The sequence below is a fragment of the Peromyscus eremicus genome, chromosome 3 (genome assembly GCF_949786415.1).
Source record: "Peromyscus eremicus chromosome 3, PerEre_H2_v1, whole genome shotgun sequence".
In the NCBI taxonomy this organism is placed as follows: domain Eukaryota; kingdom Metazoa; phylum Chordata; class Mammalia; order Rodentia; family Cricetidae; genus Peromyscus; species Peromyscus eremicus.
In genome coordinates, this window is record NC_081418.1 from 30,548,980 (window position 1) to 30,561,073 (window position 12,094).

At 34.5% G+C, this 12,094-nt stretch overlaps 1 protein-coding gene across 2 annotated transcripts in view; it reads right to left on the reverse strand.

The window, feature by feature from the left end:
- Positions 1-1,069: 1,069 nt before the first annotated feature.
- Positions 1,070-12,094, reverse strand: part of Asz1 (ankyrin repeat, SAM and basic leucine zipper domain containing 1) — a 42,703-nt gene continuing 31,678 nt past the window's right edge. For both annotated transcript variants that reach the window (XM_059257412.1, XM_059257410.1), the window contains 3 exons: positions 5,276-5,381; positions 4,386-4,499; positions 1,070-1,499 (listed from right to left, as the gene is read on the reverse strand). In XM_059257412.1, coding sequence (XP_059113395.1) covers positions 1,347-1,499; positions 4,386-4,499; positions 5,276-5,381 — 373 coding nt within the window. In that variant the 3' untranslated portion in view covers positions 1,070-1,346. The remainder of the gene's footprint in view (positions 1,500-4,385; positions 4,500-5,275; positions 5,382-12,094) is intronic.

Genomic DNA, 12,094 nt, shown 5'->3' on the forward strand with positions numbered 1-12,094 from the left:
TTGATAACTCTGGAAAACAAGTAATGTAAATTCACAACTGAGAGATGAATATTGAGCTTGATTTTGTTAAGTAAAAACAGTAGTAACACATTCAACCAAAAGAAGACCAAGCATTCTTTTTAAAGTGCACTGAAGTAAAAGACCACCAAGTGGTTAATCAGGTAAAATGCCTATCATTTCCATAACTTATTTTTAAAAGAAAAATAAGAGTAATGTGTATTAAATGACTTCTTGTAAGTGTGTGTTGGGAGTGATACACCATGTACTAAAACAAATCCCATGTTTCTGTCTATGTCTTGAACTTGCTTAAATAGGAGATATCACAACAAGCAGGCCTGCTTTAACAGTTGAGTGTTGGATGCCCTTCACCATGTAATTACTTCCCAATGACACACAACCGAGTGCCTCTGCAGAACGCGTTGGAACCTAGCAGCTTTGGGATTAAGACAAGGCAGAAACTGCTACTCATTCCAGTCCTTACCCTCTCCTCTCATCCTGCAGTTCTCCACTCCATTGGCTGTTAATCTTAACAGTAGATAACTGCCCTTTTCAGTACGGCACTAAGTCAGCAAAGATTTGGATACCATACTACCCGCTAAATGGGTCCTGCTGTTTTTACAGTTCACTTTTAAAATCTGAATATCAATATTTCAAATTGAAAAATAAAATATATACATTCTTAGAGATCAGAAATTATATACCAAATGCCATTCATTTTCATAATATTCCTAAAATACTATATATAGGATATTTAGCAAAAATACTTTCCATAATGCTAACATATTTTATGCCTTATATACTTTTTCTTAATTTTATTTTTTTATTCTGCATGTAAAATTTTTAAAAAGTATTTATAAAGATTTTCATGTTTTACTATTATCTTGTTTTCTCTGATACTTTCACAATAATTCATAATTTTATTAGCAATGTCATATAAATAAATGAGCAGTAAGATGATCCTTATTATATAATAACCAGAAGTGAATAAGGCCTAAAAGGAATATCAACTTATGAACTCTTCACAAACACTCTAAACTTCTTTATGACAAGTGAACACACTTTCTCTGAATGTAAAGAATACCAAACGTTTATTTTGCATGTGATTTAGTCAGGTTTAAATGAAAGAATTAGCCATAATTTCTTGATTGAATTAACATAAAAATGTAATAAACTATATAATTCAAACTGAAGTCACCTTCTAAAGAAAAACTCTGTTTTATGTTATCATAATTTTTCCTATGGAGTATGCACAAGGAAATAAAGCTGTGTTGTACCACAAATGATTAAAAGCAATGCTAGGACACTCTGAATAAGATGTACATACATAACTTAAATCAATATTAGGATTATTTTCTCTGGCAAGTTAGCTTGCAGATGAAAAGCAGCAGCCCAAATCCACAGACTGTAACTGCTGACCTCTTCAAAATTCGACTCTTCCACGTAGATACTTCTTCTACTAATGGGACATGAGTTGGATCATTTTCCCGTTCCTTCTGCATCTGATGTTTAGTACGGGAGACAAGAGTTAGGGGACAAGATACTGAAAATTAAAACATCTGAAGAAAAAAGTTCATATTAACTCACTGGATTTAGATATTTTTTCTCAAGACTCCATGACAGATTTAAAGTGAACATATATGCCTCTTACCAGAATCCTTTCATAGATGATTATTACTTTTACAGTAATAATAAATACTTTTATGGATTATCACACTTTAAAATAGTGTTTTTATGTCACGAGGCAAAGTTCCTTTCACGTCAACTTAAAGTTTCTATTTTACCTCTAATGAATTACAACTGGAATTTACTTCCTTCTGTATTAAGTTTGATTAGTATCCCATAAAAGACAGAGCCAGTTTTATAGCCAGTCTACAAGAGAAGTTTAGTAAACATCAGAAGACACGGTGCTGTAACTGCAGGAACAAATGTGTCCAAGAATGTATAGAGCAGTTCTTAGCAATGAGAGTCAATTTCCTAGACTGCTTCTACACTCCCACAGAGAGAGACATTGTCTGTGAAGCAGCCTCCCAGGGGCGGGGGGAAAGAGGTGAGAGATGGCTGCTGGAATGGGTCAGGAGGAGAATGAGCAGAAAGCAAAAGATCTTTAAAAGATAAAAAGAACTGGACACATTCATGGAGTGATATTTACTAGAAACATCCTGCACTGGGGTGACGATAGAAATACTTTCAACAATAGCAGGAATAATGACTTTGAAATTCTACAGTGTAAATATTTAATTTAAAAGTCTGCAAAATTAATTTCAAATTTATAGTAGAAAAATAGACTCTGATGCCAATCTCATTAAGACCATAATCTTGGTTTAACTTCCAAATGGCTTCATTCAGCAACAGATTCTTTTTTGACACTGATGCTCCATTTACTGAATCCTGGGACAGTCATTCCTTTATTAGCCAATGACCCTTCCTAACAAGAGTTGTCAGTGTGTTGGTTTGAAAGAGAATGATGTGGTGTTAAAGGCTAGCCTTGACCTCTCCTACTCTCTCTGTTACCTCTATCCACTTATCTGTGATAACTCGTATACTTCTTTGAAAAGTTCCTATTAATAAATTTTAAACTTCCAAAAGCTTAAAAAGCATGATAACATATTCCGCAATACAAAAGGCTCTCCAATTTTCTGAGTAAAGTCTCATTACAACAAGTACTGTTCATGTAAGATTAATTTAGAAAAATCAGTCCATTCATTTGCTCAAAAATTAAGACTTTTCTGACTAAAGAATAGTAAGTGCCAATGTTATGGGCCAATCAACATATTTCCAGGCCAGTTTTTAAACAGAAATTTTGAATTCTAGATAGATAATGTTCACAGGAAAAATACTACCCATGTAGTAAAAAAAGATGAAGATTCTTTTCACAGGCATATATATTAAATTAAATATGATGGTATCTAATCATATCATGTTTTAGATTCAGTAAGTTTTAAAACAATTCTTCTTACTTTTATCTGACAAAGAATTCTTGGTTCTTTCTCTCTAAGTGCATCTAACTGCTCTACCTACATCCATGTTTTAGTTTGAAAAGTTAAATGAGTGCCCACTCCTGCCACAAATATGTTTTCAGGAATTTCCTACATTTAAAGTGATGCTTTCAAGGAAGTTTCTATACACAAATCTTTCTGCTTTTCCTTGGATTCTCATGAAGAATATCATGTTGGGTCAATCCCACTTTCCTTCCATTCTAGATGAGATGGAGGAAATAAGGATGAACGGCGCTATCATTTTTGTGCTCTCAGCAAATTCAGGCTCTACTAGCTTGTGTAGGCTCTCAGCATCTGGTCAGTGAATGACTGTCACACACAATACAACTCCTGAAGCACCTCTGTCACTGGAAAGGAGTTGATGTGCTTCAGAGGTTGAAATGTATTTCTTAGTTTCTCATTTAAAGCATCCTCATTCCACTATTACAGAATCTGCTTCACAACTTTGTTCTGGATTTAAAAGATTTCTGTTGATTAAATATATTTTAATAAGGGAGATGATATATTACCTTGAACATGAAGTTTGCTTTTAAATTTTTTGATAAGACATTGATGAAAATATTAAATGAATCTTAGGCTAAAACTATAAATTTCAGATGTATCACAAAAGTTTTGCTGACATCAAACTTATTTATTAAATTGACAGGGACTCACAGTGAGTTTTTTAGGAAACTCAGAGTGTTTCCCTTTATTTTCTAGCTTCAATAAAGGTTGCTATTTCAGTAGCCTGCACCTAGGTATAGACAATTTTTTTAAAGGGGAAAAACAACCTGCCTTAAATCCAGACATATGCCATTCCTATATGAATATAAAGACAGATAAAAATGCCCACATTCTAAAAATGGTTAAATTATAAGAGATGATATGGAGTAGAAATAATACTTCATTGCCAACCTTATCTCATTAATAGAGCTAGTAAGTATTTCATGGGACCTTTTTGCATTTGTACAGTTATAAGTAATAGTGTAATTTCTATCTTTCACAAGTGGATAAATGGTTTCAATTATTTTCCATTATTTTCTCTGTTTTCTGTGCTGAGGATTGAACCAAGGGCCTGGCATGTGCTAAGCAAACACTCTACCCCTAAGGTAGCACTATTTTCTAGGTGGTGTACAAACAGCTTCCCATGAGGGTATGTCTAATGAACTCTAGACAGATCATCACTGGATTGGGACATTTTCTTGCTGATCAGAAGCACAGGAAGCACATGTTCATTCAGCACGTGCTCCTTTAATGGCCACCAGTACCTGTTTCTTATGTGATCCTCTCCCTCTGCAAACTGTCCTTGTACCATTTCTCTATGTGCCTACTGGCGTCCTTGTTAAACTGCTTCATGATCTAACATTCTGCTGTGAAAGAGTCCCAGCCATGCGGAGGTTAAATCTATACCTTCTGAATCAAATCCTTCAGCTTGCAGACCTCTTCATTCAAATCTTCAACATTACTGACCAGTTCTTCACAAACGGAAGTAAAACTTCTGGGAGAAGCCCACTCTAGCACTATCTGTTGAGATTTCCAAAAGTTACATTAAAAACAGAAATGACTTTTCACAATTTATATGCACAAAGATTATTTGACATTCTAAAAGACTACATTATATAATTGACCTTTTTTTGTTCACAGAATAAATCCTGGCAACAAAAATAAGTCAGTAATCTTATACAAACAGTTGAATCAGCTTGCTATATTAGTTTCCTAAATATATATTTATGTGTAGAAATTGATATTAGTAGTATCTGTGGTGAATAAATAAGTTTTTAAAAACTTAAAAAGTGACATTCTTAGGCTAGTACACATTAACATAGGAAAACAAGTCTGCTTAAAAATTTTCCTTCTAGACAAACAGGCACAACAAAATAAGGAAAGAATCAAAAAGTCTGCTTCTTTAAGTCAGTATCTATTTACAATTTCCTTAATTAAGAAAAACTATACGTCAATGTAATTTTTAAATAACATTCATTTTGCCTCATCTTTCACTTGGGTTTCCTAACACTTCTCATTTTAATCAATTAAATCTTCATTAACAACAAATGACAAGTTCAAAACAGAGATCAGTTTAGATTTTGGTTTGCCTTATTTTCCCTTTGCTTGAGGCTGAGAGTAGAAGGTTTTATAATAAATTAAATGTAGAAGAGAATATGAAATTTATTGCTTTGGGTCTCATGCTGAACAACTGGTGGGATTTTGTCAGATCAGAACTGCCTAATGGGTTATCATGAATTCACCTAGACTGTTCTTCAACACTCACACTTTGCATGGAGCAAATCTTGCTTAAATACCTTGTGAGAATTTACAGGTAACTCGGTGATAATATTCTGCACAGCTGTGATTAAATGGCCACATTGCTTGTTTAATTTCAGAAGGAAGTTGAGGAACTCATCACCACTGAAGAAAGGAGACAAACAGGAACCAGTGAGAGCTTTACTTCACTTTACCAGCCTGCTTCTAACATTAATGAGGTCTAAAAAATTATCGACTACTCACTATGTATTTGGAACTAAAATATGCACTACATGTAAAAGAAAACCAAACCTTGACTCCCAAGAACAATGATTTCCTTTACCACTCCTTATTTATTACAAAGTTTCTGTGGTACGGAAATTGAACCCTGGACTTTGCATTTGCCAGATAAGCTCTGCTACTGATTCACAGCCCCTGCTCCAAAAATCTCAAATTCCAAGGTGAGATACAGACATGAAATTATTATGTGAAGGGATACACGAAGAAAGAAGATTTAAAGAACCATTATTTGAGTAGCTATCATGGAGGATACTGCACTGATTATTTTTACATGATTGTTTTATTTATCCCTACCAGTGTCTGAGGTGGCTAACACTTGTTCACTGGTGAATGATCTAAAACTCACAGAGAATTAATTTAGTACTACATACTATCGTGGGAATAAGAAATTAGAAACAGCTGATAGAAATGATACTTGGACTGAACTTGGAGCCAAATAATACGTTTTTCATTTAGGTAAGGAAGGGAAGAATTTCCGGACAGAAAGACTTGGTAAATATGAACGTGCAAAAGTGGAGGAGCGATTAAGGCCTGACTAAAGTAAAATCGTCAGAAGGAGTAGCCACAGGCTGAATGTAACGACCTTCCAAAGGATTTTCTGTTTCTCATAATGTAAGGTTACTAAAGGAGTTCAAACAGGAAGGGAGAAAGTCAAAACTTGGTATAAATTTTACTTGGTGATTGTTGTGGATTAAAGTAACATAAAAATGGAAGAACTGGGAAATTCCATATCAGAGAGAGACAGCTTAAGGTAAAGAACTGAAAGGAGGAACAGAATTGTTTTTAGAAATTTTTAGGAAATAAACCAGAAAAAAAAAGAAATAGAAATGCATGTAAAACAAAAACAACCTAGGATGGTTTTCATTTTTTGTTTCATTAGATGGACGTATCATTAAGCAAGAAACTGATTTTGGGGATGGGTAAGAGCAGATAAGAAGATGAAGAGAAAACATTATAGCCTAACTAAGGACACAGACTCTTGAGTTGGGTTGATCTGAGTTTGGACTCAGCATCCACGTGTAGGGAGCTTTCAGATCTTGGGCAAGCCTAATCTTAAGTCAGAAAATTCCAAGTCTCTAGAATGGAGACAAGACTTTCAGGAGGACAGAAGAAAACAATATAAAGTACCTGGCATTCTGTCTAGCAAAAGGCTCGCATCCAAGTGAGATAAGTCATGGTGTAACTTCAATGATATGAGACGTGCAGGTGGTTAACAATTAGTAAACAGTAGAAAGTGTAAGTCTTCGACCCATGTCTATTCTGAGATCTATACTCTAAGAGACGAGATACAGTTCAGAGACAGTGAGGGAACATCAGTAAGAAAAAACTTACCTTATATTCACTAGCATCTAACTAGACTAGTTAGTCCTTCTAGCATGACTGTGAGCACAAACCAGGTAGTGGTAGTATCAAAACTATGATTCTGAAGATGACAGAAAAAAAGGATACATGAGAAGAGAATTGAGAGCAGTAAACACAGCGTTTGGGAAAAGAAAGGTAGCCTGGGAAGCAGAAGGAAATCGGAGCTGACCAGTGAAGGGAAAACTTTGCAGGAAAGATGGTTGAGTAACTTAAATATCTAGCAGTTTAGATAGGAGATGAGAGGACTAGACTAGTTTTAGTAACTGACAGGCCAATCTATAGTGGAAACCACAGTGCAACCCACACAATCCAACAGAACAAATAACCGTCAAATTAAATAAGTAATTCAGAGAAATAAGAAAGATACAATTTGAATGGATAAAATGGGAACACATTACCATAAAATGCTACTACACTTTAGAAAAATGGGGCAAAATCTGTATAATGTGTCAATAGTATCTACTAAAATAGAAATCATAAAAAAAAAAATCCTCAACTATGAGACCAAAAACTACTTTTAACTCCAAACAACATTCTTCTATGTAATCTCTGGCCAAATACTGTAGAGTTTTACACAGTAGGATAAAAGTCTATAAAGAAACAGTGTCGACTTCCCATGAAACTAAAAACAAACTATTCTCTACAACACTTCAGTAGGATGTACACAGCATTTTCCTTTCAAGAAAGCCTGTTAGCTATCAGACTGAAAAACAAAACACAAGAGTACAGACTCTCTCTCTAGGCACTGACTCCATGGCTGCTTCCTCTCTTTTGTGTTTGGTCTCATTAGCTAGCCTGGCCTGGGACTCACTATGTAGCTGTGGATGCATGGAATTCCTGACTCTCTGTGTCCACCCCCCAAGCACAAGGGCTATAGGTCTGGTCCACCCCCCTTGTTTGGATCCTTTCAAAACCAGAGTGAAAAAATACATATTTTTAAGGTCTTACTGCTTTATTTTTAGCAACGGAAACAGTGTTTATAAAAGTATTCTCAAAATGCATGTTCTTTTTCTTTATTACATGTTCTGATTTTTACTCTAGAAAGAACAGAAGAAAATGCAGAGCAACAAGAGTGGTAACTCCTGTTGATTCGTGTCTATATGACGTTTGTATACAGTATGCATATAATTTAGAGTTTAGTGCTCTTCTGATACTTGAATTTTGTTTACTATCAATAAAAACAGTAAGTATTCAACAGGTGATTTATTAATGCCATATGTATTTAATGTAACAAGTTCAAGGAAATTAGTATTCACTGAGAATTATAGTTTAAAACATCAACTGATAGTAAGTATAAAATTATAGACAGTTTATCCATAATATATGTGAAATAGAAAGTCTTGAGCACTTTCTGAACACAGTAAGCAACTCGACTAAAATAAGTGAATAGTACCACTTACATAATTACAGTCATATTAAATGTGGAGTTTTGCATGAGAATGGCCCCAAAGGCTCACATATTTGAATACTTGGTCCCCTTCTGGTAGAACTATTTGGGAAGGATCAGGAGGTGTGGTCTTTTGTATCACTGGAGACAGGCTTTGCGATTTCAAAAGACTAGTGCCATTCCTAGTATCTCTCTCTCTCTCTCTTCCTCCTGCTCAAGAATTAAGATATAAGTTCTCAACTGTTGCTACCTTCATGCCTTTGTTCTGCTATCAGGGACTCTAACCTTCTGAAACCATAAGTCCAAACTGAACATTTTCTTTTATAAGTTACCTTGGTCATGGAGTCTGTCTTAGTGTTCTATTGCTGTGAAGAGACACCATGACCAAGGTAACTTTTATAAAAGATAGCATTTAATTGGGTACTTGCTTATAGTTTCTAAGGTTAGTCCATTATCATCATGTCAGGGAACCTGGTGGCACACAGGCCAATGTGATACTGGAGAAGTAGCTAAGAGTTCCACATCCTGATCAATAGGTGGGGGGGAGAAGAGATAGAGAGACAGAGACAGACAGAGACAGAGACTCACTCACTGGGTCTGGTGAGGGCTTTTGAAACCTCAAAGCCCACCCCAAGTGACACACTTCTAATCCTTTCAAACAGTTCTACTCTCTGGTGACTAAGTGTTCAAATATATGAACCTATGCTTTTACTTAAAGCACCACAGTGTCTTATCACAGCAAGAGAAAAGTAACTAAGATAATAAATGAGAAGAAAACATGAGACTTTCTTTTGACATATAATTTTTTCAGGCCACTGAACAGTAATAGGCAAGTTACATAAATCACGGCTCTAGAGAGCACCAATCATATCATATAGCATGCATATGGTATCTTCTATCAGTGCTGTACAATACACAACCTATAGAATGTTGCATGCAGCCCTAACAATTTATTTACATTTAAGGAATTCTAAATAAGCAGATATGACAAAGGTATGGTAAGATAAATTATTTGATCAAGTGTGTGTGTGTGTGTGTGTGTGTGTGTGTGTGTGTGTGTGTGAACTATCTTTTCCTTTTCAGGGGATTGTATTTTATGTCCCAGTAACACAAGGATTGACAATGTGATCTATGTTGGCACATAAAATAAGACTGTGAAGCTTTCTTTTGAGATTATAATATAATTACATCACTTCCCCTTAACTTTCCTCCTCTAAACAGTCTCTTTGATCTCTTTCAAATTTATGCCCTCTTTTTTCATTAACTGTTGTTATATACATACATATAAGTATACACACACACACACACACACACACACTTCTAAATACATATATACAATCTGCTCAGTCTGTATAATGTTATGTGTATGTATATGCTTTTAGGGGTAGCCATTTGGTATTGGATAAGCAATTGGTGTGCTCTTCCCCAGGAAAGACTCTCCTATTCTCAACATTCCTAGTTGCCTGTAGTTCTTCATGTAGGTTGAGACCTCATGAAACCTTCCCCATCCACACTAACATGTCTGTTGGTATAATCCTTATTCAGCTTCTGTTTAGGCAGCCATGTTTGTGAGACTTCATGGGTATAGCTTCTGACATTCCTAGGAAACATGATCTCACAGCAAAATTCCTATTCCTCTGAGCTTTGAGAGTCACTGACTAGTTCTGCTGGTTGTTTATGTCATAGCTCTTCTCTTGCCATGGAGGAACATGCCCCAGATTGGAGCAGCTCCTCTAGCCTGGTCTCAGAGTAACAAGGAGGAAAGCTAATGATAAGAATGATCAAGAACTGAGGCCTGGTGGTAGTGGTGCACGCCTTTAATCCCAGCATTTGGGAGGCAGAGGCAGGTGGATCTCTGTGAGTTAAAGGCTAGCCTGAGTTATAGAGTGAGTTCCAGGATAGGCTCCAAAGCTACACAGAGAAACTCTGTCTTGAAAAACCAAAAAAAAAAAAAAAAAAAAAAAAAAGAACCAAACTTCACTGTGGCTGATGTTTAACATTTATAAGTAGATTAGGCCATATCTTAAAAATTTAAAGTCTAGATAAAATTTATTATCTGTGATTAATGTGTTATAAATAGAAGTACTATATATTTATTGTAGAATAAATGAAAAAAATCAAAGATAGATAATTTTTTTCCAGTATTTCTTCTACGGATTTCTACAACTAATATAATATTTAATATGCCAGTTTACATTGTGCTTTTAACATATTATGGATATTTCCCCGTGACATTAAGTTTCAATCTAAGCCAATCATTTCTTTGCTGTTAATTATTTAGAAATTCCAATTTTATAATGTTTAGAAATAACAGGCATGAACAGTATATTCCACATAACACATTGGACCTATACAGACCTATACAGATTTTTGAGAGGGCGTAGTTTCTTGATGAACTTAGTTGTGAGATACTTTTGACACAATCAAGTGGATTTTAGGTAGCTCAGAGATAAAAAAAATGGCTGAGAAGAAACTGCTGAATGCTGGTTAGTTTGTTCAAAACTAATATTTAAATTTACAATTTAAATTCTACAAACATGCCAAGGCATAACAAAGTAAATGAATAGTACATGTGCATTCTCATAACAGATTATTTTAGAAATCTGACACACGCAAAACGTATTTTAAAATAAATCAGTGGCTTAATTGTTGAAATAAAATTATCAGGAGATTACAATCAATCAATTCAACTTTTCCTGTTGTTAGTTTTCTTATGACTTAATGACTAATTTCTTCTTTAAAGGATGGCTTTAAACAAATGGGAAGCAAAACCTTGTCTTTACAATCATGTAAACAGTCTGTGATTTAATAACAAGGTCAAATTCCTGGAATATGTGCTTGACATTTTTATTTTTTTAAAAATTTAGCAGTTTTAATAAGTGAGCTAATCATGATTCTACACTCTTTAAGTCTATTAAAGCCCACAAAAACATTTATATAGGCAACTCTCATCATAAAAATAAGTAACATTGGGGGTTCTAATCTACAAGTTAGTCACCAAGGACCTGAAATACTGCCTATTAGAAACAATGACGAAACAACAGAGATATTTAAGAAGGGTTGTTGATTTAAAAACCTCATGCCTGAGAACATATATAATGCATTTAAATATTTAGATTCTATGATATTATCTAGAAATGATACCATCAAATACTTAAGTCCTTTCTGTTATATGGAGGCAAACTAATACAAAACAATGGGAAAAGAGTATTTATAACATGGCCTCTTTAATAGGCTTTAAGACAACAGGATCATATAAATAGGTTCTTGGAAAAATTCTCTAAGCTCTAAAACAACACCGAAGTCTACTTGAATCATAGTCACATAAATGATGCCAAGGCTGCATTTGTAAGTATTTTTCTATAGTACAGAAAGGCTGGTTATCTGCTGCTGTTGCTAAACAGGTGTTCAAAGTTACCCTGCTGTTGGAAGGACACACAATTGTTATGTGTTATTTAGGATTTCAAAAATCTATGTGTTTTATTTTTAAATACAGGTAATATTGACATACGAAAATATTTACAAAATGTACCAGATAGTCAATCATAACTTAAAAGTCAGAAGCCTTTCAGCTTTTCTAGCCTATGTTTACATTCTATCTATTCTTTGTAGCTATCACACAGTTACTAGGCTGAACCAAACTAGAAGTCAATGGAAAAGTTTCTAAGCATACATAAATCAAAGGACATACTTTTAAATAATACATGAATAAAGACAAAGTCTTGAAGGAAAAACACTATACATAAAAGTATATGAAAATGACCATCCAATGTATTAAAATTTTTGTGACTTTCAATTACATCCATGTTGGGAAGAAAATACAAATGGC